Source organism: Amblyomma maculatum, chromosome 2, assembly GCF_055883805.1.
Source record: "Amblyomma maculatum isolate TAMU_Amacu chromosome 2, ASM5588380v1, whole genome shotgun sequence".
Lineage (NCBI taxonomy): Eukaryota > Metazoa > Arthropoda > Arachnida > Ixodida > Ixodidae > Amblyomma > Amblyomma maculatum.
In genome coordinates, this window is record NC_139345.1 from 9,331,574 (window position 1) to 9,357,448 (window position 25,875).

The following is a 25,875-nucleotide window of genomic DNA, read 5'->3' on the forward strand; positions in this document are numbered from 1 at the left end:
TTGGGAAACCTTTTCAGCCTTATGTCTCACATGCAGTGTGCTCCTCCGCATGGGGCCTCCCCCTGTGTCATCTCTCTTGTCGTTTGCTCTCATCTCTTGTTCAGTAACGTCACGAGTGCGCGTTGCCCGATTAAGAAAAAAAGAAAAATGCCAGGGCCTAAGCAAATGGAGCAAGGAAGCACTAAGCAAGAAATGGAAATAACTAAAAGGAAAAACATGGGGCTGGAAAGTTCGACACCTGATGCATCTTGTTGCTTGTGCACATAAACAAGAGAAAAGGTTGTCTGCCTCAGGGTAGGCATGCAGTAAAATGCTAGGCTGGTAGAAAAAAAAATATGTGCCAGGCTGACTTAGTACAGCTTGCATTGGCTGTGAGAGAGCACGCAGACAGCATGCAAAAAGAAAAAAAAGGGGGAATGGCTGGCAAATGCATCTTATGTGCACAATGTGACAGCGCAGTGCAACCCACTGGCACCTCTCTGCAGGTGCCACAGGCATTGTCAGCCCACCTGTCTGGAGCTGCCACATTGCCCTAGGTGCCTTGCAGGGTCTTTGCCTTACGCTCACTGCCTGGTTAGGCACATCGTAAGCAGTGTGTCTGTAGCCCTGTATGAGAAATTTCTGAATGATTGAGACAATTGGCAAGAACAGGAGGGTGGTGTGACTAAGCAGGTAGCTGGGTGCGGTGCCAGTGTCTGGACTGTTTGCTTCGGTAGATTTTGTCTTCATGTGTGAAGCAGTAACACTCGGTTGTGTGGCTTTGCTAGTAGTAGTTTAACGCTGGATGGGATTTTGACTTTCGTTCACTAGGCCTCGCTTAGTCCCAAGCTTTGCATCTGTGGCATAGCATTGCCAGCCAGGCCTATAAGCATTTTTGCTTTGTTAAACTGCCGTTGGCAGGTAGGAAAAACATGGTCTGCAAGAGGCAGCCTTGAGGCAGGCCCTGGGGTTTCAGGGAGGAAAGATGTGGGGCTCACCGGAACAGCCGGCGTTGTCTTTGCATTTCATTTGTGTGGGGTGGGGACAGGACGGATGTCTATGGGGCTCTACTGTTTGCCTGACTTGCGGCCATCCTGGCGGGTTGGGCTTGCTGCGTGCGCTCGCCATGTCTTGCAGGCTAGGGCGAGTGGGCTGCAGTCGTGTGTCATGGTCATACGGATCCTGAGGGACCTCTGCAATCGTGTGCCCACCTGGAGCACACTCAACTCCTGGGTGAGTGCATTTTAATGTTCCTATTCTAAAGCTACAAACATTTTTCTTCTGCATCAAATAGTTTTTGATACAGCAATGAAAGCATGTATTTTTGTTTGGAAGAGCCTTCGTAATTAAACATCAGATCTTGCAGAGAGAAAATTCTAAGTGATCTGGACTCTCCAAGGAGTGCAGTAAGCGTAAATTAGAATTCTAGGATAATTTGGATGCAAGTTGCAGCTTGTCAAACCTGAAAGAGAAAACGTTTCGGTGAATGATTATTTATTTTGAAAATTTTATTACCTAGCCAGTGCTTTAATTCAAATTTGTTGCACAGCTGATGGGTTTAATATATTTCTAGCAAAAAAAAAAGAATGATAGCATTAGCTGATGTAGAACCAAAGGCATCACTCCTCTAAAATGCCGAATGTGTCAAAAATGCAGTTTTTAGAAATTGAAGAAAAACTTGTTGGCAAATTTTTGAAGCACCAAAGGTACAAAGGTGATAGTAACTTATTAAAGTGGTTACTGACTAGCTTCCGATGTCAGTGCATCATTTACCATCGATATAATTGCCATTGAAATAGGGAAATTGCTGGCAAACGAAATGCATGGTCCGGAGGCAGCCATCTAGACGAGTGTGCTTGCATTGCGAACTCCTCAAAGTTGGTGCCTAAGTTCTGGCGTGCCACTATCGTTCTCGCACTCCTATAATCGCAGTTGGCTTGTAACTAGGGATATGCGCCTTTGGCTTGTCTTGCACTGCGTAAAGTTTCCAAGGGGCCCGTGTAGTGCGCAATGTCTGTGCAGTTTAAACCCCAGGCGGTCAAAATGTGTTTAACTGGTAAATGGTTTAAAGTGAAAAGCGCAGTTTCATCCTCTCTTCTTAGTAAACACCTGCACGAAGGAGACATAAAAACATTACACCTTGTTGCTAGGCTCTGAACCTCTGAATTAGTGCTTCAGACTAAAAAGCAGCTAAAAAATTTGAAGCAGACCACGATAAATTTTTTTTCCTGTGCGCCCACATCAGGTGCAGTTAATATGAACCCCATGTGGTCGAAATTTCCGGAGTCCTCCACTACAGTGTCTCTCATAGCCCAAGTTGCTTTGGAACAAACCAGACCAAAGCAGTTTATTTTTTTTTTTTTTTTTTTTTTTTACTCCTCCTTAGATCAACGCTAGACTCTGAGAAATATTTTGTAAAGATGTGGGCTTAAGTGTTGACAACATACCGCAATGTTTAAAACTGTCTTGTCCTTGTGTTGTGCAACATGTACAGCCATTTAAATGCATGGAGGTTTGATCATGAGAGTATGAAGGGTGCCTAGCTCCATAATGTTGCTTTTCTTGTTCCTTGGATGCTGTTATTATCTATTGCATGCTATAAAGCTTATTCACATGACGCCATTGCAGCTCTGCGGGCAACCATGGCACGCACGACACATCAGGGAGAGAGAAAGAGATATAGAGCCTGCAGAATTTGTTGATGTGGCGTTGATGAAATTCGAGCTCTGGTTGCACGGCTGGACGGCCATTGCAAAGCACCTTGGGTGTCGAACAAACGAGCGGTGCGCAGCAGGGAGAAGTCGAATTAATTTTATCTCGCAGCGGTCGGTAGACCAGCGCCAACATGTCGGAAACATTATTTTTTTGTGTGTGTTTTTAGTTCCGAACCGCCCAACATTATGGCGGTTCCATAATACATCTAACCTGATACTGAATAGGGTGTGTATACCAGCATCATTGCATGGGCTGTGAAAGTTTTGCTCTCGTTGCCTGTACCCTGTCATGGCATCCAGATGTTATATCATCAACAGTAGTTTATGTAGCACACTTGCAGCGTGATTCAAGTGCATTATTCCTTGTGTTTCATGCAGGCGCTGGAGCTTCTAGTGGAGAAAGTGCTGAGCAGTGCCAGCCAGCCACTGGCACCTGGTGACGCCCTGCGACGTGTCCTCGAGGCTGTGGCCGGCGGCATTCTTTTGCCTGGTAGGTATCCCCTTCCACTTTACTTTCCCCACTATCGCGGTGGTTATTGAAAAGCACGTGTGCCCTCATGCAGGTAGCCCTGGCCTGCTGGACCCCTGCGAGCGGGAGCCAGTGGACGCTCTGGCTGGCCTCACTGACCAAGCTCGGGAAGACATCACTGCCAGTGCTCAGGTGGGTGCCTTGGCTGTTGCTTTACAGCTTGTGCACTCAGCAGTACCAAGGAAAAGATACGGTATAAGTGTTCTCAGCCAGAGTTCAGTCTGCCACCGTCATTTTCTCGGCCCGCTCGAACCCCACCACAGTGGTAGTTAGGGGGCTCAGCTACTTACTGTGCCCAAGGACGTGGGATCGAATCCCGGCAGTGGCAACCGCTTTTCAATGGAGGCGAAAAGCAATGCTCTCTCGTGCTGTGCGATATCGGTGCACATTAAAGAACCCAATGTCTGGAGCCCTCCGCTACGGCGTTTCTCTTAGCCTGAGTCGCTTTGGGACGTTAAATTCCATAACACAACCTAAATTCCATAACACAACCAAGCCAATTGGCCCACTCGATAGTCAGCGCTGGTTGGTTGGCTCCATGCTGTTTAAGGTCTGTACAAGAGGACTGAGTTGGGAAATTTACAAGGTGGTATGTCACCAGATGGTGCTATGCAGGCCCAAACTGAATGATATAGTGTAGCTTGGTGTTGTTCGCAGCAAGGGCTTTGAGTCAAGGTGTACCGTATAAACCAGAATATAGGTAGAGATTTTTCTTTAAAAAAAAAGCAAGCTAAAGTTGCCCCTTGTCTTAGAATTTGAAGCAGTCTGGCAACAAGTGGCATGCCTGCTCATGAACGAACAGCCAAAACCGTATCGACATCCTGCAGTTGCTGGCATTTTTTTCCCCCGTCTCAAGTGCATTTATCTGTGTGCGCTCTTTCGTTTGACCTATGAGAGTATAAAATGCCACTTTGGCAATGAATAATGGCATGTGGAGGCAGTTTACAGTGGCTTTCCAGAAGAAGTTGAATGTTTAACGAAGCGAACAGCAACATGGCCGCCCTCCGGTGACAAGATCAGCTGTTCGCATGCAACCTTTAAAAAAATTCTGTATAAGTAACACGCTTGATGGAACTAGGTGACGAGGGGGTGAGCAGCAGAGTGGTCTTCCGACGACGCTGCTGAAAGTTTGGAGCGAGATCGTAGCTTCGTTGATGCAGACACACAGCCAATGCTGTAAAAACTATATGCGCTTCTCTACTTTTAAAAATTTTTTTTTTCACTTTACGGTAAGGAGGTTGACTTATAATACAGTTTATACGATAAATTTGGTAAAAGCTGAGTAAAATCTTAAGTGGACATAAAAGAAGTAGGTATTGAACGACCCTGAAAAGACTGGGGTGTACTCTTGGTAAGTTTACTAGTGAAAAACTGAGTAGTTTTTTAAAGGTTTTTTTTTTTTTTTATATATATATACTGGGGTCTGGGCTAAACACATTTTCTGCCCCACTGAATGCCGAGTGATACGGCAAAACCTTTTTGATTCAAAATCATCGACATCGCAAGAAGTATTCAAATTAACAGAATGCAGCAAAAGACAAATGTGTCTAGGCAAAAAAATTTTATAAGAACGTGTGGCACATACCCCCACTGCATCGCAGCACATGTGTAACTTAAAGGTATACTGAACAAATATCCAAGAATATTGAGGATTTCTGAGATACGATTACACTAGTACAGACACATAATTCTGGTTAGTTTTAAGCGGATGGCTGTATGTTTTACCTTTTCTGAGCGGCTGCCGGGTCAGAGGCAGTGCGCTCCTGACTGTGAGCCAGTGGGTGTTACGCCACATTTACCCTTAGCAACGTCATGGCCCCGCGATCCCGCCGCCGCGGCCCCCGCACCTCAAGTTGGTTGACCGGCTACACGCAGTGTCTGTTCCCCGTGTCGTGCCGTGAACAATGCTGCGAAGTGTGGAATGCTGCATTCGTGTGGGACGCGTACGGAGGGCGCGTATTGCGGACAAATGTTTGCACGCTGGGAGGGAACGATGAATTGTGCGCAGGAACATGAGTCACAAAAAAAAAAAGTCCGTCTGTGTGCTTTGTAGTGCCACGGGGGAAAGGAAAAATGAATAGGTGCGACTGCTCGCGATGGGGGTGGCTAGGGAGGCATGGAGGGAGGCAGGTAAATGTGATGTGATATCTGGTTTTGTCACAGCTTTCACAGGAGCCCGCTAGGTGCGGCGATTTGAGAAATCATAATTAAAATACTTTCCGCTCAATTCTGTTAATAATGTGGATTGTTTTGGTCACTTCCAATGCGATACCATCTGCACTGAAAATCTCGGCGGCAATTTTTTTCAGCATACCTTTAAAGCTGACAGCCAAGATTCTCTTTTCTTTCTTTTTTTTTTTCTTTTTTTTTTTTTGTGTGTGAATTTTCTAACTCCTCTTTTGTATTTATTTACAGTCACATTTATCCATGTAAATATGGTACCTGTTTGTACCTTTCAACTATAATATACAGTGCAGTCCACTGATAACAGTACTGAGAATATCGGAAATTTTTATCTTATAAACAATTATTGTTGTATCTGGACGAGCGTAAAAAGAGAAGAGAGAGATTGGAGGGGTATTTTCGCATGCATGTAGCCTTGCTTGCTTACCAGCAGTGTATGAACCTCGTCGAACGTCGTACATCTAGAAGCAATATGAGAGGGAACACGGGAGCGCGTGGCCTGTCTACAATGTGTGGCCTGTGTGTGCCCACCTCATGCGCCGCCAACTAGAGGCCAAGCGCCGCTGCAAACTTCTCACGGCGTTGAAAACGATCACCTTGCCGGCAATATGCAGTCCACCCGGCTCTGTGCACTTCTCGCGGCACGTACAGCCCCACAGGAGATGGCGACATGCGGGCCGCACAACGCCGCAGACTGCTCGCGGATCGCTATCGTGGAGCCAGCGATGTGCGGTCCGTGTCTGCTCGCCGCGTATGCCACTGCCAGCTGCTGCAGTTGCGATGTCTGTGGTTTGTGGGCCACGCGCTGCAGATAGCCTTTGGTGCCGTGAGCCCGACAGACAATCGCGACGGGAGTGAGGTGTGGACCACGTGTTACCACAAACTGCTCGTGATGCATACATACTGCGCCAGCGCGGCTGACAATTGTGGAGTCAATGATGTGTAGGCAGTGCGTAGTACTTAAAGTTGCGGTCGCAGTTCACGCGCTCGTATCCTCTGTAGTGGCGCGGGACAGTGTTCAGAACATCTAAAATTTTGCACATTTTACACAGTGCACTCTGGCTGGGGAATATCGCAAATTCGTGTCACCACGATTTTACTGTACTTGGCACGGTGTGATCGCGTCCACAGAATTCTACATCTTGCCTCGCACAGGAGCACAGACGGACGATGGCAATGATGATATGGCTGCACCGCGCAGCGACAGGCAGCATTTGCAATGATGATAGCGCTCGTTTCCTAATCGCATGCAATGTGCCACGCAGATTTCTCCACGCAGGTCCGTTGATCACTTATGTCAAGTTTTCACATTATGAAATATTCAAATTTTCGTGGCAAACATCTTTCGGGAGACCAGAAAGCTATCACTGTATCCGATATGCCGCTGATGATTGATGGTTATATGTATATGGTTTATTTTTTTATGAAGGCAGTGGAAAAACTGATAAATCACAGCAATCTGATTGTTATAAACAATGTATTGTTATATATAGTATTATTATAAATGGATTACACTGTAGGACCTTTCCTCTGAGGTTTGATGAATTCCGCATTTATTCTTTTAATGATTGTATTGATCTTCAGTTGCTTGGTGAGACGTGTTAAGTTTTTTGTTGTCAGCCTAATGTTAGTGATTACTAGTATGGTGGCATCCTGTGACATGGTGGTTTGTGTGCTTGCCTTGACTCTAGGGAATGCCAAGTCAACTAGTTGAGACTCTTAGCCAGGCAGACCAATAAAATTATTGCGAGTTCTGTGGTGATGACATGCAAAGAAGTAGCAAGTGTTTCCACTGCAACCTCCCAGTAATCCAGGGATAGTGAATTGGTTTACAATGTCAACTGAAAGGTCGCATTTTGTTGCAACACTTTAGCTAGGTCTTCACAGGGGTGTTTCTGTTGTTTGCATTATGCTATTCCTCACATTGAGGACACTGCCATGACTAATGATTGGAATAGATGCTTGACATGCATCTTTCTTAAATTTTGTGTTTTAATGATGCACAAAATTTTTTTGTTTGTTTAGACTGTGCCTGGAAGGTGCACTTCTGATTTTAAAATGCCAGTCTTTCATAAGAGTTCTACCACTCTTCTTGCAGCATGCTTTGCGCCTGGTAGCCTTCCGTCAGATACACAAAGTTTTGGGCATGGACCCATTGCCACCGCCCAAGTTTGCCCGCAACCTGCTGAACCGCAAACGTAGGCGGGATGGCGAGGCTGCTGACCATGAAGGTGAGCGAGTGCCCATTGCTGTTTGCTCACTGTGTTGGTTAGGATTTGGTAGTTAACACTCGGCGCTTTTGCTTCCTTTGTGTTCCAATTTTGGCGATTTGGGGCATGCTATAAAGCTATCAGAGGACGCTGCTTTGGAAAAAGGACTGTCAATTTTAAGCTGTGTTACTGCTGCAATGTAGAGATGCACTAAAAAGCGTTAAAATTAGGGTACAGCTGATTTCTAGCATCACTTTGGCATTAAAGCAGGCCATGCAAATCTGTGCAAGCCTTCATTCAGTCAAATAGGCTGTCTTCGCGGCATGACAGCCGGTGCATCGAGCGCCTGCTTCCTCACATGTGGTACGAGTGACTCGTTCAAAACAACCATGCTAGGCTGAGGGCTACTTTTAAAGTGGACTTGAGGTTCACCTTGTCACACGGCAATACTGTCAGCACTGTCAGCAGGTGGCCAAGGTCGCGCAGCCAACCTGGCTCGCTCTATCCGTGAAAAAAAATTCTAGAGGGCACTTTGGACCACTAAAGTGCGATGGGGCAAAAGCCATTATAGTGCGGTGGATCGTAGTCCTCCTTCAGCACTTCTATCTCCCGCTCTTCTTTCACTCCCATCTTCCTACCTTGCGTTACGATGAGGTACATGTGTCCACGGAGATTTGTTACAGATACTGCGCCTCTTATATCCTGTAAATAAATTCCAAACGCCGCTGATGCCTGCTGTACTAATGCTTCCTAGACATCTGGGTCTGCTTCTGTTTGCTGTGTGGTGCAGCGTTTGAGAAAGCGCCAAATGAAAGGCACCACATGGACGCCTGAATCGGACACCCGGTGGGGTCAGCTTAGTCAATGCATAAATCGCCTGGTGACGTCATGATCAGTCGTGACATGGCGCGCCCCTTGTCGAACACAATCAGCATTCCATTAAACTTATCAAAGTTCACCATCGTTCTATAATTCGTTTGCAGGAAATTGAAGGAGCAGTATCTGTTACCTGCGAAATCCTGTTATTCTCACGGTAGACAAGGGGAATTACGATGAACGTTTCACGATCCGGGGCGTGGCACAGTTGGTAAAGCACTCTGCTGGGCATCCAAGGGATGGAGGTTCTATTCCCGGTGGAGGCAAGGTTTATTTCTTTATTTTTAACCATTTCCCTCGAAAGTGTGACACCCTCTGCCGACAGTTCCTGCTGACAACGATGAGGCATTAAAGGCTTTCGCCTCAAGATAATCGTCTGAGCAGCACTAAGAGAAAGATTCTTTGCAGAGGCATGGCACGCAGCTCATTATATTGCCACCTGGTGTCCCTGATGTTCTCAGGTCATCTGTCGAACAGCGAGGCAAGCGCGCTAACGGCCGGGATGGAGCTTGCCTCGCTGTCCGACAGATGACGCACCATGTCAAAATAGCTCTTTGACTCTCTTCTGCGAAAAGTGTGCACGCCGCCGAGAGCAGTTTTTTCTCGATTTCAGAAAATCTAGGCAAGCACCGATGTTGAATCACTTATCAGATAACGTGGACGATATATTTCTACTTTGTGAGCGTTATTTCAGCTCGAATGGGGTAGTAGACTTTGCATAGGAATTTTTCAAATCCCAGCCCCCAAATATTCATGACCCTGTATATAAGAGGCTCACAAATGAACAGCTGCTCTCTCGCTGTGTGAAGGGGAAAACGCAAAACGCAGCTGAATCGCTCAACAGCAAGATTTGGCTGTTGTGCCCCAAGGCGAGGTTCGCCTCACGCACAGTTGTCGAGATGGCAACATCACTCGCGGTCTTGTGGTTTAATAAGGGGCACAAGGCCTTTGAGAATGTGCTGGAAGAACTGGGTGTCCTTCCCTCAAGAGAACTTGTCACTCTGAGCAAGAATTCTGATACATTCAGAATTTCAAGAATGTCCAGAAAGCAGACAGCTGAGGCAAGGGCTCGTCGCTGCAGTCTAGCTAAGAAGGCTTGTCTCGCGGATGCTACTAACAAAAGCTCTGAGGGACGAACATATGGTGCAGGGGAATACTGAAGCTGTACACTGTAGGAGGATGCCTTGGCCTGTATTGCCTCAAATTTTCATGCACATAGTCCAGCTAGAACAGTAGTAAAGAGCATTTACAACTTTCATTTGCATTTTTCTCAACTTCTTATTTTGAGTGAAACATGGTTATTGCATGCAACATTTTATGCATTTGTCGTACTCGGATCAAGACCAAATTTGGCATGCATAATGTTTAGGATCTGTAGAATGCAGTTATCTAGGTTTTATTACAATTGGTGAAGTTTGTAAGTCTGAAAAGTTCAAATATATTTATACACTAGCTTCTGAAAAGGAAGCATGAGATAAAAATTCCAGTAAAATGGTGCATGCTGCAGGATAACCATTTCCTTGCTTATTTGCCTTTAGTGAAGTATAAGGAACAAGAAAAAGCAACTTATACTGCTTTCTCATGCTCACTGGCATGCCCAGTAGGTTTGTAAAATGCACAGTTTTTCACCTGTTCATGGTACTTAGAACATGAAAGCTTGAAGTTATCTCAGAAATAAAAACAGATTTGGAAAGAGGAGATCAATCTCTATAAATGGTGCAGTTTTCATTTATGTGACATCAATATTAAAAAAAATTTGTTTCCGAGGAGCATCTCCCCTTAAAAGAGATATTCTGAGAGCTTTATGAAGCACTCCTGTTCTCTGTTAGAAGCCTGTGCACTCGGCGATTGACGGCAGTGAGTTGGCTAACTTCCATATAAATTAAAATCTCATTGATATGATCCCGCTTAAAATGGTTTCTAAGCATAATATGTACTTTTTTTGTTGTTGTTTCTGCCCAATGCTTTGTAGAGGCAGTAGGAAGTAGGATATACTTCCATATGGCTAATACGGTCATATTTTTCACATGGGTTTGGATATTATGATTGCAGAATTATATGAAAAGCTCTCATGGTTTTGATTTTCTCTCCAAGAGGCAGTGGAGAAAGTGTTAGTGGGATGCGATAGGAGCTTTTATTTTGTTTTTTAATTTTCATAGCTAGCCTTACGGTTTTGTGCCCTCACGGCTTGTAGTCCACAGCATTGACCTTTGCAGCCTGCCAAAGAGGCTGTGCCCCGGTAACTTCTTTGTGTGCTTACCTTTTGAAGACATCTCTTTCAGAGTTGAGCTGTCTGCGAAATTGGCCGAGCTTTAGTTTTAAATGCTGATTGCCGCTTTATCACAGGCGCAAAGCTGAATGAAAAAACTGGTGACAAAACTATGGGAGTATGGTAGCACTTGATTTGTCCTTGGCAATTACTGAAGGCAGTGTGTGCTTGTTCTGGTTCCCGCAGGTGCTGATGGCAAGAAGGACAAAAAGGATGAAGCCACACCAGCAGCAGCTGCACCCAAGAGCGATCCACCGGCAGCCAAGGCCTGATAGTAAACAACAGCAGCAGCGGGCAGCTTCTTCCCTGATGTGAAGCAAGTGGGGGGAGGGACCATTCATGCCCGATTTGCACTTCACTAGCACAGTATTTAACACCCCGCTTCCCCAGGAACTCTGTCATCACTGCTAGTGGAGAAAACGCCTGTAGCACTTTCTTAAGCTTTCCATCTTTTGTGGTGTCTGTGTGCTCCTCTCAAGGGACAGCGGTCAAAACTTTGGATACTGAGTGAGGCCAGCGGAACAACCCATTCCAGCCTACCGCCCTGTTTCCCTCCATTTTGTGTGCCTGTCACTGCAGTCCTGTCGACCCCAGCATTGCTGTAGCTTGCGAAATTGACGGCAATGCTGCCTTCTTTTCCCTTCTGTTGTGTTTAGTGTGTTCATTAACAACACATCACTTCTGCTTTACTTCAGTGCATCAGGCTGGACACCTTGCCCTTCCCACATTGCTTTTGTATTGAGGCTTGTTTTGAAAACTGGGCAGAAAAATAGGACTCCTAAAGGCAAACACCGTTTGAGCTTGGTTGGAAGAAAAAAAAAGGGAGAAAAATAGTGATGGTGTGTTTGGAAAAGTTTGTGCTGGGCACGAATAAAGATTTGCCGTTGTGAACGCCTTTGTTTTGTGTGCTTTTTGGTGCATGGAAAGTGTTGATACAGGTGCCACCGTACCAAGAGGAGCCTTAGGTGAAATGCATGTGTTCCTAATCTTATGATGGATTGTGCCCATCAACTGTGTCTAGGGGCACGACAGTGCCCAGATCACTTGATTGTGCAAGTGTACTTGCACAGTCGAATTGAAAAAAAAAGAAGTGGGGCTTTGTTCGTTTTTGAGGTACTTTCAGGGCGAATGGTGACCTTTCATGCATGTTGCATCACACTGTGGTCATCATCAGCCTGACTATACCCACTGCAGGGCGAAGGCCTTTCCCATATTTCTCCACCTAACCCGGTTCTATGCTAGTTGCATCCACTTGACCCCTGCGAACTTCTTAACCTCATCCGCCCACCTAACTTTCTGCCGCTCCCTGCTACGCTTTCCTTCCCTTGGAATCCAGTTTGTTACCCTAAGCGACCATCGGTTAGCCTCTCTTCGCACTACATGTCCTGCCCATGCCCATTTCTTATTAATTTCCACTAGAATGTCGAGTTATTTCTTTGACCCACTCTGCACGCTCCCTATCTCTTAATGTTACCCCTACCATTTTTCGTTCCATAGCCCTCTGGGTTGTCCTCAACTTAAGTAGAACTCTCTTGGTTAGCCTCCACGTTTCAGCCCCATAGGTGAGTACAGGCAAGATGCAACTGTTGTATACTTTCCTCTTGAGCGATACCGGTAAGCTGCTAGTCATAATCTGCGAGTGCTTGCCAAATGCGCTCCATCCCAATCTTATTTCCTGTGATCGTCGCGAGCTCCAAAGTGTGCGTCCAGCTTGTGATCAGTCTAGCGGAAATGGTTTTCCTATAGTTTTCCGCGCTGGGAGTGAGGTTGGGAGAGGACGTTGAAGAAAAAATGAAGCGGCTGTTTTTTTCTTTTTAAAGCAGGGAAGAGGAGGGAAGTTCATGTTGCGGCATTTGTAAATACGCGTCGCTTCTGCATGGGTAGCTACGGACGGCGTCGGATTAGGGACCGTATTTGAACTGTGTCAATTGCTTAATTGCGACACTTGTGATGTACTTACTTCGTCGTTTTGCGAACAGCGCAGCTCTATAAAACGACACCGTGGGCAGACGACTCTGGCTGAGCTGCAATCGCTCGACTAGGTCGACCGCGAGCTCCGCAGTGTCTGCCAAGGTCAATGTATGTGCGTCCGGCTTGTATTTCTGTCCGAAACCACTACCGTAATCTTGGAAGTTAAGCAGAACCCGCGCTTCCTCTCTTGTCAATATTTGCTATGGAACGGCAGCGCCCGCTAGCAGCAGTGAGCGCCGTGGTGCAACAGGGTAACAACCAACGTGTAACAACTACGCAAGCTTATCCAACCTTGGCTTATCTGTCTGCTCTCGGAATCTGGGCACGCTTATCTGTCTGCGCTCGGAGCCTCGGCGCCTCGGTTCTTTTTTTAGCATTTGCAGACGGGAAAACGAGCGAGCGTCGGGGCGTCGGTTGGGCTGCTGACTCATTCCTCCATGTGCTGACGCCGGCAGAAACTGGGAGGCGGTAGTTTTGTAGCAGTTGTAGTGGTTGTAGGTTGTAAAACCAATAGAACTAATAGCGCAAATTGCGCACGTGACGCCACAAGCCCACAAGCAAGACCGACTGGCGCTGAAAGAGTACTTCCAGCTGAGCGAAGGGTAAAGGGCAAAGGACGCGCTGCCAGGTGTGGACCGTGTGGACTGTCTAAAAAAAAAAAAAAAAAAAAAAAAAAAACTGGAGCGTTGCTGCTTCCGTGATTCTAGCTGTGCTGGCTGAGCGGACGGGCTGTATTTCCGCCTCTGAACAGCTGTCCCGCGCTTTCGTTCGCAGGCAGCTGTTAACTCGGTAGCCGTGCGCTGCAGGGAACTGACCTGAGGCGTTGACAGTCATGCTGCGAGCGGCAGCGCGTAATTTGTCGCTTGTTAGGCGGTGCGGTCTACTGCATCAGTCCACCGCTGCTGTTGCTGTTGAGCCAGTTCGGAACCCGGACGTAAATTACACTAAGGTAAGTAGCAGTAGTGTGCGTTAGCATTAGTGAACTGCGAGGAAACGAGCGGTGTTCGTAAAACGAACTTTTTGTGCACGGTAAATTTCTCGTCTTAATTGTTAACCCTTAATTGTTCCATTTTGCTCTTCCGACAGATATTTATTAACAATGAATGGCACAACTCCGTCTCCGGCAAGACTTTTCCCACTGTTAATCCAACTACAGGAGAAGTAATAACTCAAGTGCAGGCAAGTGATAAGGTAAGGACGGTTCTCCTTTTTGTCATGTGACGCCTTTGATTAACCTTTAAGCCATCGAACCTCTGAAGCGGTTAATTTGAGTATAATTCACAATAATTTGAGTTCGGGAGCCAGGTGCCATTGTCACACGTACATTTAATTTCTTGTGCAGAGCTCTGAAAAAAAAACAAAAACAAAAGTGCCATAAGAACTGCTCATACAAAAAGCATACGGGTTGTGTCGTGTATGTTTAGAGGCAGTCGGCTATTCGTTTAATAGTTGCAATTAAGGGATTGCCAGGGCACATTAAAGAGTGAAAGAAACATTTGTCCTACTCCCTCTGAGCTTTTGTAGTGTTGAGTGCATCGAGCTCTCTTACATGGCAAAAAAACAAGTTCTGTCGGTGCAAAACATTTCAAATGGATGATACACTGTGCTCAAGCTGGTAGTAGAGAAAACAAAGAGCAATTTGGATTGCTCGGAACTTTCGGCGGAAAAAAAGTGGCACCAAAAAAATAACAGAATCGCGAAGATCTAACAGCTTGTTCAGAAGACAGATCTCTACCTAAGATCCCTTCATATTTATCATTTAAAAATGCATGAGTTGAGACTAGGCAAGCGGCCATAGTCATGCATTGCAGGGCAGTGCCAACCCTTAAAGGGATACTGAAAAAAACTTCATGCAGAGGTTGCTAAGCATGAGTGAAACACAATTCTCTGGCTCTGTATGTTGATGCTTGGCAGCACATGAAAGGTGCATTTATTACTAGATTTATAAATTTTCCTGGCAGTCTATTCAAATTCCTTACTGAAAAGGCAATACCTTCAAGTGTCTGGAAATTTCTGTTTGGAAACAAAACCTTTTTTTTTTTTTTTTTTTTGCTCAATTCATATTGTCTGAAACTGAATATCCTGCTGAATAGTATTGTTAATTCCAGTTCTGATGACATCACGTTACTGCACCTTGAGAGCTTCAACTTGCCCTGACTTTTGTAACTTCCATTTTTCCTCCTGCCGTTGTTGTTTTTTTCAAAAGCTATGTAATACAAATGATCAGCAATGCTTAAATGTATATCAGTCTAGGGTGGAACTTCCTATAAGCCATATATTGTAAATTATTCATTGGTTTCAGAAGCAACTGAACACATTGCATTAATCTTACCCTGCCAGGATGTGCAAACTTTATTAATAGACAACTCACACGAGAAAACGGTATCCCGTCAGTCCTATAAGCAAAAGAGAAACAATTTTTTATCTCTCTTAAATAACGTTCAAGACATAAGCAATTGAAAATGTTTCCCTCCTCAGCTTGGTGCACGCCAGAAAAGATGAATGAAATAAATCACGACGCCGTCCCAGCGCACCCCGTCCTACCCTCACCAATGTCGGCTGCGTCCAATGAGTGGGCGCAGCTAACAAGCCCTAATGAATTGGGGTGGGAGTGCGAGGGGAAGTGTCGTCATAATTGGTTGTGGGTGGTTGCCAGGAGCACTTTCTAAAAAAATATTTGTCAATTATAGGCTCTACGAAAAGCTGCTAAATTTGACTCAAATACATTCTCAAAGACCTCCTTTTTGGATTCTTAGAATACTAATCCAAGTACCATTTCAGGGGTCTTTTAATTCCAGGGTCTCCATTTACAGTAGTTCAGATGCATACAGAGTAAAGCAGAAAGTTGGCAGACTTAGTTATTCATTTCAACTCCTTCGGCACCATGGAAAACATGGCCGCATTTTACGGGCTTCAGTTAAGTATTTTTTGGCCCAAGAACTGTTTGGTGTGAAAATAAATCAGTGCATCAAAATGAATCCTATTAAACACAAGTTTTAATGGAATCTTTGCTAAAGCATTAATTATCTTATTTTCAGATTTCATTCAGATTTTATTATAACGCTTAAATTTATTGAAAAAGGAAAACAAAAGATTCAATGAAGCTTTTGTATATTCTGAACATCTGCTTTCCGCTAGTAAATATGTTTTTAAAAATCCATGCTCTAACAGTTATAATTTTCTGGTTAGAACACAATCATTTCATTTCTTCTATTTTGGTCATGCCATTGGAGGCCGAAGGTTAGGAGGCCGAATGAGGCATATACTGTACTGAAGGATGGGCATGTACTGTGTTATCGAGGTTTACCAGAGAGGCGACAACTAGGAGTAGGTTTCCTTGTCAATAAGTATATAGCGGGTAGTATAGATGAATTCTATAGTATTAATGAGAGGGTGGCAGGCATCGTAATTAGGCTTAATAAGTGGTATAAACTGAAGGTTGTACAGGCCTATGCACCTACATGTAGTTATGATGACCAGGCAGTTGAAAGCTTCAACGAAGATGTAGAATCGGCAATGCGAAAAGTAAAGACGCAGTATACTGTACTAATGGGCGACTTCAATGCCAAGGTAGGGAAAAAGCAGGCAGGAGACAAGGCAGTAGGTGACTATGGCATTGGTACTAGGAATAGCAAGGGGGAGTTACTAGTTGAGTTTGCAGAGCGCAATAACTTACGAATCATGAATACCTTCTTCAGCAAACGGAAGAACCGGAAATGGACATGGAAAAGTCCTAACGGAGAGACTAAAAATGAAATCGACTTCATAATGTGTTCAACCCCCGCCATTGTACAGGATGTAGAGGTAATCGGGAAAGTGCGATGCAGTGACCACAGGATGGTGAGGTCCCGAATTAACCTAAATCTGAAGAAAGAACGCAACAGATTAGTAAGAAAGAAACCCATCAACGAATTAGCGGTGAGGGGGAGGGCAGAAGAGTTCAGGATCTCTCTACAGAATAGGTGTACAGCTCTAACCGAGGACGCTGACATTACCCTGGAAGCAAGGAACAATAATTTCAGAGATATCATTACTGAGTGCGCGGTAGAAGTAGGCGGTAGGATAGTTAGAGAGGATAACGGTAAGCTGTCTAAGGAGACGAAAGATTTGATTAAGAAACGCCAGAGTATGAAAGCTTCCAATCCAACAGACCAGATTGAATTGTCCGAGATATCAAAGCTAATCAATAAGCGCAAGGTGGCCGATATAAGGAAGTATAACATGGAGAAAATTGAGCATGCTGTAAAGAACGCGGGAAGCCTTAAAGCGGTAAAGAAGAAATTGGGCATGGGCAAAAACCAGATGTATGCTTTAAGGGACAAGGCGGGCAACATTATCACTAATATGGACAACATAGTCAAAGTAGCCGAGGAGTTCTATACAGATCTCTATAGTAGCCAAAGTAGTCAGGACCGTAATGAGATTGGCGGTAGGGAAAAACAGTCAGACGTCCCACCAGTGACGAAGGACGAGGTCAAGAAAGCACTAGAAACTATGAAAAGGGGGAAATCAGCTGGAGAGGATCAGATAACTACAGATTTGCTGAAGGACGGGGGGATATCGTGCTAGAAAAACTGGCCACCCTGTATACGCAGTGCCTCGTGTCATCGACGGTACCGGAACCATGGAAGAATGCAAACATTATCCTCATTCACAAGAAAGGGGACTCTAAGGATCTTAAAAATTACAGACCAATCAGCTTACTGTCTGTTACGTATAAGGTATTTACTAAGGTAATCGCTAATAGAATCAGGACAACCTTAGACTGCAATCAAGCAAAGGATCAAGCAGGGTTTCGGAAACTGTACTTTACTATCAATCATATCCATACCATTAATCAGGTGATAGAAAAATGCTCGGAATATAACCAGCCCTTATACATAGCATTCATTGATTACGAAAAAGTATTTGACTCAGTTGAAACCTCGGCGATGATGCAGGCATTGCGAAATCAGGGGGTAGACGAGCCGTACGTGAAAGTGCTGGAAGATATATGTAGTGGCTGCACAGCAACCATAGTTCTGCATAAAGAAAGTAACAAAATTCCCATAAAAAAAGGTGTTAGGCAAGGAGACACAATCTCCCCAGTACTATTCACAGCTTGTTTAGAGGAAGTATTCAGAGACTTGGAATGGGAGCAGTTAGGGATAAGGGTAGATGGAGAATACCTCAGTAATCTGCGATTTGCTGATGACATTGCCTTGCTAAGCAACTCGGGGGATGAACTGCAAATAATGATTGATAACCTAGACAGAAAAAGTAGAAAGGTAGGCTTGAAAATCAATATACAGAAGACTAAGGTAATGTTCAACAGCCTCGGGAAGGAACAGCAGTTTACATTAGGTAGCAAAATACTGGAAGTAGTAGGCGAATATGTCGACTTAGGACAGGTAGTAACCGCAGATCCGGACCATGAAAAGGAAATAAGAATAAGATTGGGATGGAGCGCATTTGGCAAGCACTCGCAGATTATGACTAGCAGCTTACCGGTATCGCTCAAGAGGAAAGTATACAGCAGTTGCATCTTGCCTGTACTCACCTATGGGGCTGAAACGTGGAGGCTAACCAAGAGAGTTCTACTTAAGTTGAGGACAACCCAGAAGGCTATGGAACGAAAAATGGTAGGGGTAACATTAAGAGATAGAAAACGCGCAGAGTGGGTCAGAGAAAGAACTCAAGTTACCGACATTCTAGTGGAAATTAAGAAGAAGAAATGGACATGAGCAGGACATGTAGTGCGAAGAGAGGATAACCGATGGTCGCTGAGGGTAACAAACTGGATTCCAAGGGAAGGAAAGTGTGGCAGGGGGCGGCAGAAAGTTTGGTGGGCGGATGAGATTAAGAAGTTCGCAGGGGTCAAGTGGATGCAGCTAGCACAGAACCGGGTTAAGTGGAGAAATATGGGAGAGGCCTTCGCCCTGCAGTGGGTATAATCAGGCTGATGATGATGATGATGATGATTGGACGAAAGTCAGCGAGCCCTTCACAGCACAGCCAATATCAAATCCTGCTCAAGTGAGAGGATTAACATTGCTAACATCAATACCCTTTTCAAAACTGAGCTTGGACATCTCAATATCAAGGCAGTAGCACTCAAAACACAAATATCGCACCAGAAATCAGACACCTTTATAGTCAGATTGCCAAGGATTGCTGACCACTGCTTCCTCACTCTTTCCTAACCCACTACCCCTAACCCCCATATTTATCAATCAATAAGTTTACAAGTTTATCAGTCAATCAGCCAATCAATCGATCGATCAGAATGGGTGCTAACCTAAGCAAAATAAGCACAAATAACAGAGTACCAGAGACCCTGCCACTGATAGTGTGGGCTGGTTCCTCAGGGCTTCTTCGATCTCTGAACTAAGGTTGTATGATGAGGTAGTACGTCAATCATTGCCAGCTAGCTTATCAACAAAACCAACATTGGTCGCAGCTGAATCGCAAAATTTTCTGCTTTTCAGGGTGCATGGCACTCTGATGGACATAGCCATTCTCAACTGCTGCATTCTGCTGTTTTCGCAAGCATTTAAAAATATCTGCCATGTGGTAAAAAATGATATGGAAAAAATGATTTAACTGTTTTTTTCTTAGCTTCGAGACAGTTAGTGCAACATGTTCAAGAACTGATCTGAAGTGCCAGAAATTTGTATTTGCGTTCATCGTTGGCTGTCTAATGAAGACATATGCGACGTGTGCTGCGTGTCTCTTTCATACCTGCGTTTTCTGCAGTGGTGTCAAGTTCAAGGCAGATGCATAGCAGTGTGAGCTGAAGCATAGCTTGTTGGGAAAGTTGTATAAAAATGCGTGTGCACACTTCCAAACCACAGCATTGCTAGTTATTGGATGAATGCTTGAATTGCAAATGGTTTCTCTCACAGGCTGATGTGGAAAAAGCCGTGCAAGCAGCCAGGAAGGCATTTGAATTGGGATCTGAATGGCGTACTATGGATGCTTCTGACCGGGGCATCCTGCTTAATCGCCTCGCCGATCTCATTGAACGAGATCGTTGTCTCATCGCTGTGAGTTTGCATTTTCGTATTGGTTTCTTCTTTAGGCAACAGGCACTGTGCGCATTCAAAATTGTTTCAAAATGCTGTACCTCGTCTTCTTGAGCAGAGCCTGGAAACGCTGGACAATGGAAAGCCATTTGCAGATGCTTACAATATTGACCTGCCGCTTGTCATCAAATGCCTCAGGTAATTACGCTGTGCTGGTCTTTTACTTCCACCAGAACTTTGCATAATGCTTTTCTTTGGTTTCACATTCCTCCCTCTCTTCGTTATGAAACATATTTACAGAGGGCGAGGCACCCAAGTGTCACAAAAAATGCCTTGAACGAGAGGCTCCACAGTTTCCATCTGAGGCTAGTCTGTGCCCTCAGTGGAAGATGGTGCACTTCCTGCAGATTAACCCGTCTAGAACTGAGCCTGTAGGAATGGCAGGCTGGCGATGTTATCAACCTCGAATTGTCCATCTTCCTGACTGCATTCATCTTTCCAGCTTATATGACCTCCTTCCTCTACCCACATATACCTCTTGTCGCGTCCAGTCAGTTCATACAGCTGTCCTGGTCAGCAAGCATAACGTGTGCTGCTGACCTGTATGGCGGCACCAGAGAAGTGTATTGCCCACCCTGATAGTAGTTCGTCCGCAAATTACTGACTCGCCAACACACTTGGAAAATTGGCACCATTATTTTCAAATTTTTAAATTGTGCTACATCACCTGCTGTGATTTGTTGCAGCCACTTATTCGATTATCACTGATAAGTAGCTGACTTGTAGTCCAGATATTCTTTTTTTTATTGCCTCTTTTGGATAAATGCTCCTGCCTCTGTGGGATGCCACGAATTATGCTGGTATTGTATTCACTGATCAAGTATCAAGTAGCCAACTAATTTGCTCCTTTTCACATGTTTGTGATAGCTTTGGAAATTTGTGGAGAAAATAGTTCTAAAAAAAGGGACTCCTTTGTGTTGCAGGTACTACGCTGGCTATGCTGACAAAAACCATGGAAAGACTATTCCGCTTGACGGCAGTTTTTTTGCATACACGCGCCACGAGCCTGTCGGAGTGTGTGGGCAGATTATTCCTGTGAGTCTGCATATTGTCTCGGGGGAAGCAGAAGTGGGGTTGCATGAGAGTTGTATTGAATAAACCTCTTCTGGCACTTAACATACTGCTGCAACATGAAATTTGGCAAAACTGAAGTTGGGCCTGATATTGTTTCGTTCAGTGTCTGAGGACCCGTATCTGTTTAGGCAAATAACAGGTACTGCTATTTTTGCGACTACCTTGTTTTGTGACTGATCTATAGACAAGCTTTAGGCTGTAAAGTTGGCACAGTGTACTGTTAACGGGAAGGTAAAATACTAGTAAGGTTTTGCAAAAGTATGCACTAGTGTGATATTTGTCGACTTCCCGCAGTACTTCTAAACTCGTTTCGATATACAACGTGCTGATGAGGCAGCATAGCAACTTGCACACCGCAAAGCAACGTCATGACTGCTACCATTGCCCTTCATTTACATGTGCATCACTGAAATTTCGTCCGTTCAGTGCTTGATGCACTTTTGTGCTGTTTTGTCGTGCAGTGGAACTTCCCGGCATTGATGCAAGCCTGGAAGCTGGGCCCTGCTCTTGCCATGGGAAACACAGTGGTGATGAAGCCAGCTGAACAAACACCGCTCTCGGCTCTGCATGTGGCTTCTCTTGTGGCTGAGGCTGGCTTCCCGGCAGGGGTGGTCAACATTGTGCCTGGCATGGGTCCCACAGCAGGAGCAGCCATCGCAGCTCATAGGGACGTCGACAAAGTTGCTTTCACAGGCTCCACAGAGGTGAGGCCTCTTTACAGCCCCTTGCAAGCAAATAAAAAGAAAATGTGGTATTTCTTTGCAAATCGCAGTAGCAAGCGCCAAATATTTGCAGGAAATATCACTTGGTGTTATCTATCATTGTGAAAAATGTTGCTTTTGCGTTCGTGAATGTTGTGGTAGCATAATTTCATGTCATTATAGCCGGTTATACAGCTTTTCTTTCATAATACTATACATATACGGCTGTACTCGTCCCTTATGTAATGCAAGTCACATGCATTTTTTTTTGTTCATTTTAAAGTTTTGAGTCTCCTTGAATCGTAAAGTACAACTTGAATCTTCCTAGACACTACCTATGGAACAATCAGGCCGATGAGGCCTAGGAAGGAACAGCAGAGGTGACATTGAACTCTGCAGTGAATTTAGAGCTAAGCAATCTTCTCAGTCACTCCTATTGGCCTATTTTCATATTCTTGCAAAGGAATAATGAAAATGTAGGTCTTTGCGCAGCTTTGAAAGCCTTGGTTCAGTTATCCCGACTCAATGACCATCAAGCCTTCATAATGTCCCTCCCCCCCCTCTCTCCTGTCGGGGAAGTGGCGATGCTGATGAACGCCTTGTTACGCATATGAGGATGCCGGTGACAGGAACCTTTCTTGAAGGCAGAGTTGAAGACTTATTTTTCTATTTTTTCATGAAATACTGCTTGGTTGCCTCTTGGCCGATTATTTATTATAACAGTTATAAAATGTCAACATTCACACGGATGCCCTTTCCTGAACTGGAATGGTGCGCAGAACTCATGTGAATGTATCTGTTCTAGTCATCACTCTCTCGCTGCCAGTCTGGACGCTCCGGTATGGTGAATTAAGGATATGCAGGGAACTCGCTCGCTTGAGTGAACATGCCACTGGCTCTTGATGTGGCAAAGCGACTACTTTAGCTAAAGGGGCAAATTTAAAATTACAGGAAATATTAAACCATGAGCATCATTACTGGCTTGACCAGGATATAGGTCTAGTGCCCTCTCATCACCATTGTAGTGATTGGGAACATATTCCGGAAGATCGGAGATGAGACTCGTAGGTTGAGTGTGATTGCTGAATGATATTTGATGGAGACTCCACTATTTATAGCACTCAGTCACATCACACACTACTTATTAAGTACTCATGCAAGTAACATACACTCAATCCAATCCTTATAGTTGAAATCAGTCACAATACCACAAAAAAGAAACGTTGGATTTTTGATGTCCTTATCTTTGTTATGCAAGTCATGCTGTGCGTCTAAGGCTGTATTTTGTTTTTTCCTTTCAGGTTGGTCAGTTAGTGATGGAGACAGCTGCTAAGTCAAACCTCAAGAAGGTCACTTTGGAATTGGGGGGCAAGAGTCCCAACATTGTCTTCAAGGATGCTGACTGTGGGTGAAATGTTTTCTCACCTGTGTAAACATTTAGGCCTACTTCATGGTTACCCTGGGGATGAAATGGATATTTTGAGTTGGGGTTTAGAGTTGTTCTATACAGCTGCATGCGCTGAGCCAGTTCAATAACGTTCTCCAGTTCAATAATGTTCTGCATTGGTGTTATGGATGTGCAGTGCCAATTCCAGCAATTCAAATGCAAGCATTGGTATTTGCTGCTTCAAAAACTAGGGGTGAGCGAATATTAAAATTTTTGAATGTGAATCGATTATGGATGTGAGGAAAATTTTCTTCGAATATCTAATTAGTTATGAAAAAGTACGGCAGATTACACTCTCGTGTAAGACTGATGACATAGGAATGCTGTTTGCGTTTGGTTCGACAGAGTCATCGGTCATTATATTTTGAGACTTCTTTGGGAGCTGACTGGCCCGGATCGTTTGCTGACACATCTGGTTGCACTCATGCTTCGCTGGGTAACGCATACTCGGAACTTGAATCCTTTGTTGCAGCTCACTGACATCTCAGTGCATGCTCAGCAACAATACTGTTCGTGATTGAACCGAAGTCGTCGCATACGTTCTCGAGCAGCGGCACGTCATGACTGGACCTGACGTCATGGCCGGACATGACTTCATGATGAGGTAGTACATCCTGTCATGACTTCATGTCCGGTCACGGTGACGTCATTACTGCAAACATGTGATGCTGTGCACGATAGATAAAACAACCTCCAGCTTAAAAAGCATCGCTGTTAAAAAAAAATGAAGTTGTCCATCTTGTTTGTTTCAAAATTAACATGGTATTTGCAACTAAAGTTAAACTAGAATTGTGCAGAAGTGTACAATGTGCTGAAAAATTCAGTATGAATATTATACAGGATTCAACGTATTGGCCTCTCTCATAGCCTGAGTTGCTTTGGGACGTTAAACCCCACAGACCAAACATGTATTGTTTCCTTTTCCTGTACAGGAAGGACCTGCATGAAACCAGATAGAGCTGTCATATCACTGTTGAATACAGTAAACTGTCATTCAAGGGAGCAGAAAAAATGTCTGAATCATCCAACGGGCCTGAAAAAATTGCTGAAAACTATTTGCATTACGGTAATTTTATCTCGCCAACACTTGCACAATAGCTGTCATCATTTAAAATGGAACTAAAGGTAGAATGTTTCTTCCTGGCTTCATCAAGTGGTTCGCTTTGCGCACGCTGTTGAAGGCCTTCATAAAAGGGAAAGTTCACAAAACGGCCTCATTGTGTTTTGAGGATGCTTCACTGTACAGTCCACGTGGTTAAGCATTGCGGTAAGGCATGCTGTGCAGTGAAACTGCAGTAAAAAAAAATTACAGTGCATTCGGTAAGTTTTGAATATTTGAAGGCTCCGAATATCAGTTTTGTTGAAAACGAATACAAATTGATTTACAAGCATATTAGATTCATACAGTCGAACCCGGTTATATCGAACCCGGATATATCGAATTTTGGTTATATCGAACTCACGAAATATCCCCTTGAAAATCCCATGTATAGGAAAGCCGCGTCATATATCGAACTCAATTTCACTGGTCGTTCGATATATCGAACTCCGCACCACACACTGGAAAGTGTGCCTTCCCTAAAGACGATTGCATCACCCTTGGCCGTTTGCCGCGTGACATTTTCAAGCCGCGCGCGGAAGGAATGAGAGGGGACAGTTCTGGGCAGCGCCACGCCCATTCCCCAATGGCGCGCGCATCTGCAGTTGTTTCCCGCGCGCCAACACATGACGTTTGCAAGCCATGTGCGTGGTGTGCCCATTCTTTTGCTGATCTATATCTCTCCTTAAGCACGTGCAACGCATGCACCAAGCCAGCTCAGCCCGTTTTCAGACAGACGTCTGACGCTTTCTCCAGCGTGTGTTGCGAACCCTCTGCGTGCGGTGGCGCGGCGGCGGACGTGGCTATGGCGCCTGCGGATGTTAAGAAGCGGCAGCTCTCTCTCTCTCTCTTTTTTTTGCGAGAGGCATCCTTTTTTATCGTTGTGCTGTACGCGCGGCGTAGCGTAAGATATGGCGGCTGCGGACGTTAAGAAGCGGCAGGTGTTTTTTTTTTCTCTTTTTTTTTTTTTGCGGGGATGTTTACTTTTTTTTTTTTTATCGTTTATCCTTGCATGTATGAATCGGCGAAAGCACGCGATCAGCTGCTGTGATCATGACGCCCGCCCCAAGCGCGGCGTGATAAATCGAACCAGGCTTGTGTAATCGAGCCATCACGGGCACTCTGCCAAGTTCGCTCCCCGCCACAGCAGGAGCTATCAAGATAAAAGCGCCCTGACGTTATCGCTGCGCAGCATCTTGGCACCCTGCCAATGAGCTGTGGATGAGACGACCAAAACGGACTGACGCGCGCCATCGACATGCAAGCGAAAATGCTCACGATTTCTGCCGCCGCAGCGACACAGAAACCATGTTTTGAGCTGCCGCGGTGGCTCGAGTGGCGAGAGGGACGCAGTTCCAACAAGTTTGAAAATTTTCGCTCTGTCGCTGCCGCTCGTCGCTGAGATCGCTCGGTCGCTTGCATGTGAGCGAGCTGGCCTTAACGCACTTTTTTTTTTTCAAATTCTCGGGTGCAAAAGTGGAGGGTGCGTTCATTGTGCGAGTGGGTTGATTACGCGACAAATACGGTATCGTTTTTTCGCATCGTAAGTGCCGTCACAAGCCGATTTTTGTATATCGAATTATTGATATATCTATGTTGCGATCCCCTTCGAGTTCGATATATCCGGGTTCGACTGTATTTGAAATTCTGAATAATGGCACACCCCTATCCAAAACAAACGGTAGGCTTTGCCCTCTGATAGTCTTAAATTTGCCAACAGGCTGCAGTTGGCTGTGTACCACTCATATCAACCGGTAC

General features: G+C 44.9%; 2 protein-coding genes across 5 annotated transcripts in view; both read left to right on the forward strand.

Annotated features, from left to right (window-relative positions):
- Zn72D (Zinc-finger protein 72D) overlaps positions 1 to 11,652 on the forward strand; it is a 58,451-nt gene extending 46,799 nt beyond the window's left edge. For 2 of the 3 annotated variants that reach the window (XM_084593182.1, XM_084593180.1), the window contains 5 exons: positions 1,117 to 1,212; positions 3,072 to 3,183; positions 3,257 to 3,354; positions 7,505 to 7,637; positions 10,948 to 11,652. In XM_084593182.1, coding sequence (XP_084449308.1) covers positions 1,117 to 1,212; positions 3,072 to 3,183; positions 3,257 to 3,354; positions 7,505 to 7,637; positions 10,948 to 11,033 — 525 coding nt within the window. In that variant the 3' untranslated portion in view covers positions 11,034 to 11,652. Of the gene's footprint in view, positions 1 to 1,116; positions 1,213 to 3,071; positions 3,184 to 3,256; positions 3,355 to 7,504; positions 7,638 to 10,947 lie in introns of those variants that run through there. The other variant, XM_084593183.1, reaches the window with a different exon arrangement.
- A 1,382-nt stretch (positions 11,653 to 13,034) lies between these two features.
- LOC146197909 (aldehyde dehydrogenase, mitochondrial-like) overlaps positions 13,035 to 25,875 on the forward strand; it is a 31,947-nt gene continuing 19,106 nt past the window's right edge. Inside the window, exons 1-8 of one of the 2 annotated variants that reach the window (XM_084593184.1) lie at positions 13,035 to 13,360; positions 13,507 to 13,681; positions 13,819 to 13,923; positions 19,617 to 19,757; positions 19,855 to 19,934; positions 20,720 to 20,831; positions 21,332 to 21,574; positions 22,873 to 22,975. In XM_084593184.1, coding sequence (XP_084449310.1) covers positions 13,565 to 13,681; positions 13,819 to 13,923; positions 19,617 to 19,757; positions 19,855 to 19,934; positions 20,720 to 20,831; positions 21,332 to 21,574; positions 22,873 to 22,975 — 901 coding nt within the window. In that variant the 5' untranslated portion in view covers positions 13,035 to 13,360; positions 13,507 to 13,564. Of the gene's footprint in view, positions 13,361 to 13,411; positions 13,682 to 13,818; positions 13,924 to 19,616; positions 19,758 to 19,854; positions 19,935 to 20,719; positions 20,832 to 21,331; positions 21,575 to 22,872; positions 22,976 to 25,875 lie in introns of those variants that run through there. The other variant, XM_084593185.1, reaches the window with a different exon arrangement.